The sequence below is a fragment of the Protomyctophum parallelum genome (genome assembly GCF_964188405.1).
Source record: "Protomyctophum parallelum genome assembly, chromosome: 22".
NCBI classification, from domain to species: Eukaryota; Metazoa; Chordata; class Actinopteri; order Myctophiformes; family Myctophidae; genus Protomyctophum; species Protomyctophum parallelum.
The window spans coordinates 16,352,759-16,360,040 of NC_139714.1; the positions used below are offsets into that span (position 1 = coordinate 16,352,759).

General features: G+C 46.9%; 1 protein-coding gene across 1 annotated transcript in view; it reads right to left on the reverse strand.

The window, feature by feature from the left end:
- hgfa (hepatocyte growth factor a) overlaps positions 1-7,282 on the reverse strand; it is a gene marked incomplete at its 5' end in the record, with an annotated part of 30,174 nt that overhangs the window by 22,041 nt on the left and 851 nt on the right. Inside the window, 3 exons of the mRNA XM_083794556.1 lie at positions 1,882-2,000; positions 2,380-2,500; positions 3,915-4,057. Coding sequence (XP_083650682.1) covers positions 1,882-2,000; positions 2,380-2,500; positions 3,915-4,057 — 383 coding nt within the window. The remainder of the gene's footprint in view (positions 1-1,881; positions 2,001-2,379; positions 2,501-3,914; positions 4,058-7,282) is intronic.

A 7,282-nucleotide genomic window follows, 5' to 3' on the forward strand; every position in this document is an offset into this window, starting at 1 on the left:
AGAGGTCGATATATATAAACCCAGAATGTGTTACTCATCAACTCACCACTCGCTTGGTTCTGTCGACGACTACGTCGGGGGTTTCATCGTTTGGACACGGCCATTTGTCATATTATGGAGAAAGATGTGATGGTGCATTAATGAGGATTAAGGGCTACGCACGCTTGGGGGGCTGCGTGTGTCTGCATTTCACTTTGTGGCATTTGAGACAGTCTGCTGCATGCAGAGAAATATCTGACGTGTTGATTTGATTCTTTGAGTGTTGCCAACTGTATTTCTTGTTCAGTATCAGTGTTCTAAGTGAGAACGTACTATTACTACTATTGTACTATATGGTATAGTATAAAAATCACACCCGTTTAAACTGAGTGGTGAAACCTTAGAGTATATATGAATATAGATGGCATCCGAGTTCTCCTTCCATCCACTTGCATTAAGTTGCTCAAAAGCGCATGAGGCGATTTCACTCCTCCTTCCGGGTATAGGAACAGAGTGCATTCTGGGATGGATTGCAATAGTGATTGGCCACAAACACATGAACGTGCTGCCGTTGAACGTGCACGAAACGCGCACGAGCGTCCGTGAACGTGCACAATGATAGTCAACGGACCAGCGCGTTCATGTGTTTGAGCCCACTCTGCAATACCTTCATTCGGCCACTATGTCCATTTCGCCTCAGGGTTTCCTCTGGGTGCCGTCTCTATTCATATATACTCTAAGGGTGCAACTCCCCCCCCCCCTTTTCCTCTCTCTCTCTCATTAGCAGGCAACAGTGCAGCACTCTCTTTCTCTCTGTTTCTGGCACAACAGCGCCCCTACTGGTACTAATAGTCATACTGGTGCTCATCAACGTCACATAGGTGAACACGGACGTTGCTGTTCCTTGTAGTGGTTGCACCACTCAAAACCAAAAATATGGTGACATGGTATATATAATATGGGGGATTGTGTATACTGTGATTTATGTTAGCAGGGGGGCATTCTGCTTCTCCCTGACTTCTTTTTAAGAGACTTGGACTAGTATGATGTTGTATATATTCTTGTTTTGTTTTTGGGTTTGTTTCTTCATTATTATTATTATTTGTTAATTCATTCTGCCTTCTGTTGTACATTGACTCGGAACGGAAAGGAGTCAGCTGAGGTGGTTCGGGCATCTGGTTAGGATGCCTCTCGGGCGTCTCCCTAGGTAGGTCCTCGACGCATGTCCCACTGGGAGGAGACCCCGGGGCAGACCAAGGACCACGTCCCACTGGGAGGAGACCCCGGGGCAGACCAAGGACCACGTCCCACTGGGAGGAGACCCCGGGGCAGACCAAGGACCACGTCCCACTGGGAGGAGACCCCGGGGCACACCAAGGATCACGTCCCACTGGGAGGAGACCCCCGGGGCAGACCAAGGATCACGTCCCACTGGGAGGAGACCCCGGGGCAGACCAAGGACCACGTCCCACTGGGAGGAGACCCCGGGGCAGACCAAGGACCACGTCCCACTGGGGGGAGACCCCGGGGCAGACCAAGGATCACGTCCCACTGGGAGGAGACCCCGGGGCAGACCAAGGATCACGTCCCACTGGGAGGAGACCCCGGGGCAGACCAAGGACCACGTCCCACTGGGAGGAGACCCCGGGGCAGACCAAGGATCACGTCCCACTGGGAGGAGACCCCAGGGCAGACCAAGGCGCAGTTGGAGGAAACACATCGACTCACTGGCCTTGGAACGTCTCGGTATCCCCCAAGAGGAAGTCACTAATGTTGCTCTGGAGAGGGAAGTCTGGAGCACTCTGGTGGAGCTGTTGCCCCCGCGACCCGACTACGGATAAGCGGTTGAAGATGGATGAATGGATGAACTGAAAGACCAAAGTGAGAACGGGGCCTTCTTACCACACACGCTGATGTTGCAGAACTCCCAGGGCGTGTTGGGGTCCATCGTGAAGCACCAGGGACCCAGACGGTTATCGGGGTTGCGACAGTAGTTGTCTTTCAAATCTTTATCTCTGTACCTATAATGAGAGAGAGAGAGAGAGAGAGAGAGAGAGAGAGAGAGAACATTGGGGTGAGAAAGAGCAGAGAAAATATAAGATAGGAGAGGGTAGAGAGAGAGACAGAGTAAGAGAGAGAGTGAGGCGAAGAGTGAGCCAGGATAACATGAGAGACGGAGCAGCGCGAGACAATAGGGTGTTGTCACAGATTCCTGCGCCTTGACAAATAAAGGGAACCAAAGCATAACAACTGGTGAGGTCTACCTCTCCAGGGTCTCGACGTTAAGTGCTTAAGCACTTGGGTCTGTGTGTGCTGGCCGGGTCTGTGGGAAACGGCCCAGCGCTTTGACAGTCACCTCTGGAAGCTCGTTTTTTTACAAACTGGAACTAAAATTCTTACTTTTTGGGCTGGAACTGGTGCTTGTGAGGCCTCGACGAGTCCCATCGCTGACATTCTCGGCCGCTGGCGGTACGGTCCGTTTTGCCCCGGTAGTTTTCACCGTTGCACGACATGCACACCTCTGGCAACGTGAAAACAAAATGTCATCCTCCTGTTAGTTCCTTTTTTTTCGCACAGCTCCGGGAAAGAGTTTGCAGTAACACATTTCATGAACATCTCACATCTTCATCTAAGCCTTTTGCCGTTGGTTAAAAACGGCAGTAATTCTGCATTTGATGAAAACTTCAGTTGACTGTACAAATACATTTCCCCAAAAGGTAAAATAGCTCAACTAGACGATCTACAAGCTCACAATGTCTCCATGTACATCGGCTAGTTGAACTATTTTAAAAGGTTTTTCAAAAAAGTTAAAAATGGCAAATACGTTTAGGGATAAGGGATAAGGGATAAGGGGTGGCGCAAGATGGAGCCCTTGGTGTAGAGAGGGCCACGCACGGACCCCAGTATATTTAGTCATGGTTTTAGTCGTCATAGCTTAGTTTTTATTTTGTTTTTATTGTGTTTTGGGATGCCACAGTCCTCTGAGCAGACGTTGGGGTCAGTGGTGTAGCACCACGGGTTAGGGTTAGTGGGTTAGGGGGTTAGGGCCTTACGTTGTGAGCAGTGTGGGTTAGGGTTAGTGGGTTAGGGGTTAGGGGGTTAGGGTTAGGGCCTTACGTTGTGAGCAGTGTGGGTTAGGGGGTTAGGGTTAGGGGGTTAGGGCCTTACGTTGTGAGCAGTGTGGGTTAGGGGTTAGGGTTAGGGCCTTACGTTGTGAGCAGTGTGGGTTAGGGTTAGGGGGTTAGGGTTAGTGGGTTAGGGTTAGTGGGTTAGGGTTAGTGGGTTAGGGGGTTAGGGTTAGTGGGTTAGGGTTAGTGGGTTAGGGGGTTAGGGTTAGTGTGTTATTGGGTTAGGGTTAGTGGGTTAGGGATAGTGGGTTTGGGTTAGTGGGTTAGGGTTAGTGGGTTAGGGTTAGTGGGTTAGGGGGTTAGGGTTAGTGGGTTAGGTGGTTAGGGTTAGTGGGTTAGGGGGTTAGGGTGTTAGGGCCTTACGTTGTGAGCAGTGTGGGTTAGGGTTAGGGGGTTAGGGTTAGTGGGTTAGGGTTAGTGGGTTAGGGTTAGTGGGTTAGGGGGTTAGGGTTAGTGGGTTAGGGTTAGTGGGTTAGGGGGTTAGGGTTAGTGTGTTATTGGGTTAGGGTTAGTGGGTTAGGGATAGTGGGTTTGGGTTAGTGGGTTAGGGTTAGTGGGTTAGGGTTAGTGGGTTAGGGGGTTAGGGTTAGTGGGTTAGGTGGTTAGGGTTAGTGGGTTAGGGGGTTAGGGTGTTAGGGCCTTACGTTGTGAGCAGTGTGGGTTAGGGTTAGGGGGTTAGGGTTAGTGGGTTAGGGTTAGTGGGTTAGGGTTAGTGGGTTAGGGTTAGTGGGTTAGGGGGTTAGGGTTAGTGGGTTAGGGTTAGTGGGTTAGGGTTAGTGGGTTAGGGTGTTAGGGTTAGGGCCTTACGTTGTGAGCAGTGTGGGATGCCACAGTCCTCCGAGCGGACGTTGGGGTCAGTGGTGTAGCACCAGGGACCCCCGGGGTCATTCTTAGGGTTGCGGCAGAGGTTCTCTCGAAGGTCCTGCCTCTGGAACGTATGGGGATAGAACCTAGAGGAGAGGAGAGGTGACATCATTATGATAGAACCTAGAGGAGAGGAGAGGTGACATCATTATGATAGAACCTAGAGGAGAGGAGAGGAGGAAATCATTTAGAACCTAGAGGAGAGGAGAGGAAGAAATCATTTAGAACCTAGAGGAGAGGAGAGGAGGAAATAATTTAGAACCTAGAGGAAAGGAGAGGAGGACATCATTTAGAACCTAGAGGAGAGGAGAGGAGGAAATCATTTAGAACCTAGAGGAGAGGAGAGGAGGAAATCATTTAGAACCTAGAGGAGAGGAGAGGTGACATCATTTACTGTAATCATAGAACCTAGAGGAGAGGAGAGGTGACATCATTCACAGTAATCATAGAACCTAGAGGAGAGGAGAGGTGACATCATTTACTGTAATCATAGAACATAGAGGAGAGGAGAGGTGACATAATTTACTCCAATCATAGAAGACAATGCTTATGCCTGTGATGATGGCACATGTAAAGATGAAGAGACAGAAATAGTGTAACTAAGCACATTTATTCAAGTACTGTACTTAAGTTGAGTACAATTACTTTACTTTTACTTTACCAGAGCATTTCCATATACTTTAACAGCTTAAAGGACAACTTTAGTTTTTTTCAACCAATGTTCATGTTTTAGGTTGTTATTAGAGAAACTAAAAGATGAGCGTTCTTTTTTTTTTTCATTTGCTGCTTTCTTTCGTTTTAGGGATTTTAGCTGTTTTTGACAGGGGGGGGGGGGGGGCGGGGGCATTCGAGCATGGGGCTAAATATGTATTTTTTTTACAACATTTTATAGCGATTTATTTTTTAATTATTTACTATAGTCCTAATAAACCCCTGGAAATTTCATCTGGCCACAAAACACCACGAGATCTACTGAATGTGTCAAACTGACATTAAGCCTATGACACACAGTGTGGCTTCCCCCCACTAGGCTACCTTCACATTCAGTAGATCCTGTGATTTATTTGTGGCCAGATGTAATTTCCTGGGGTTTATTAGGACTATAGTAAATAATAAAAAGATAAATCTCCATAATATTTTGTAAAAAAATACATAATTATTTAGCACCATGCTCGAATGCCCCCGCCCCCCTGTACAAAACAGCTAAAATCCCTAAAACGAAAGAAAGCAGCAAATGGAAAAAAAATAACACTCATCTTTTACTTTCTCTAATAACAACCTAAAACATGAACCTTGGTTGAAAAAAACTAAAGTTGTCCTTTAAGTGGTCAAGACGTCTCCACACGTCTTTATAACTGCAGCATAACTCACAGGACGTGAGAGGACGTATTAGGATCTTTTTTAAATGATATACTGTCAAATCGGATCAATAAAATCTATTTTTTGACAGGGCCATTGCTAGGCAACGCCTTGTGCAGCGCTCAGCGTCATGGTTCGCACACAGCCGTTCACTTCCTTGTCCCTTGTCTATTCTCTCTAAACCTACGTTGCCGTCCATGGTTTTCATCAGAACGGCAATCGACCAATCACAAAGAAAACATCTCCAAACTTCCGCCCCCACAAATTGATACCGTCTCTACAGCGTAGGTCTGGCCCAGCGTGCATTTAGAATGACGTCCCTGATCTGCACTCTGATTGGTCAGGAAAGGACAAGGTTCACTGCCACTCCTAAGACCACCTCAGGTTTTTTTTTTTTCTTTCTTTTTCGAAACCTAAACGCCTGGATTTCCCGAGGCTAGAGTCCGTATCCTCCCAACAGTCCATTATAATGTAGGGTTAATACAAAACATTTGCTGATAAATTACAATGTAAAGGTTTAGCTACCCAGCAGCAAATACAGTAATTCAAACCAGCCACATCTTTATACAGCTGCAACATTTGATTGATGAACACATTAATGCACTGCTAATATATTATACTTTGGTAACAGAGTATTTACATTGTGGCATCGTCACATCTTCCATCACTGTCTGCACTTACTCAGAAGAAGCTTTTGTTCCGCTCAACATTAACAGTGGCCATCACAACTTCAGAACAATAACGGGATGACAGGTCCAGTCATTCATCTACGTTTATTTTGTATCTTCTATGAAGAAGGACAGACAGTTTTATCCCAGCTAGTCCTCCGGCAGAGCCTCATGTGTCTGATTTATATACTTGGTCGTGCGGTGTTGTTTTCGTCGACTAAAACTAAGACGAAAAATGTTCGTCGACTACCTTTTTCCACTGAAGAAAACTAAATGAAAACTAAATGAAAACTAAGCTATGGTGACTAAAACTAAGACTAAATATACTGACAATTTCGTCAACAAATAAAAACTAGACTATAATGTTATAAAGGGACTAGTGGACAAGAGATCCAGTATAAATCATTTTACACTTGGTTGCATAGCCGATCTACAAGCGCACAACGCGTCGCGTTGTGCGCTTGTAGATCGGCTATTTTCAGCAAGTGTAAAAACAGTCCTTACGATGGCATCAATGCACACCAAAATACATTTTAGTCGACTAAATCAACTGTAGATTTAGTCGACTAAAATCTCATGACATTTAGTCGACTAAAACTAGACTAACACTAAAACATTCCAGGTGACTAAAATGTGACTAAAACTAAATGAAAACTATTCAAAAGACTATGACAAAATTTGCTGCCAAAAACAACACTGCTTGGTCGTGCGGTGGTGGGTCTCGCGCCAAACATATAGCCGCTCTACAAGCTCACGAGGTGCTGGCGCTACGATGCGCCGTGAGCTTGTAGATTGTCTGTCTTCGGGTGCGTGATAAAGCAGGCGTCATGTGTCTGACGAGCAGAGCCAGTCACAGCACAGTTCGCTCCAACGGCATAGAATAAACGCTACGAACCACCGGCTGCAGCCCGAGCAACGCGTCTGCTGGCAAACCGTTTGCACTTTTATTTCTTTTTAACCCATTCTGACCTGGGAACGATTCTACAAATGTCCATCTTTCAAAAATAGCAGACCTACAAGCTCGTAGCGCGCCACTCGGTGTCGCGCTATGAGCTTGTAGATCTGCTATTTTTCAATAGCTAAAGCATAACATAATGCTAACACCAAAAGGGATTCTCGCCCAAAATGTGTTAACCTAATGCCCCTCGTCTTTGCCGCTTGTTAGTGTGTGAGAGGCGAACGACACCTTTTCACAGGGGAGGGGGGGGAAGGGGGGGGGGGGGGGGGGGGGGAGAACCCGGGCCGGCCCGGAACATATGGGCCAGCCCCAGAACAATAGGGAAC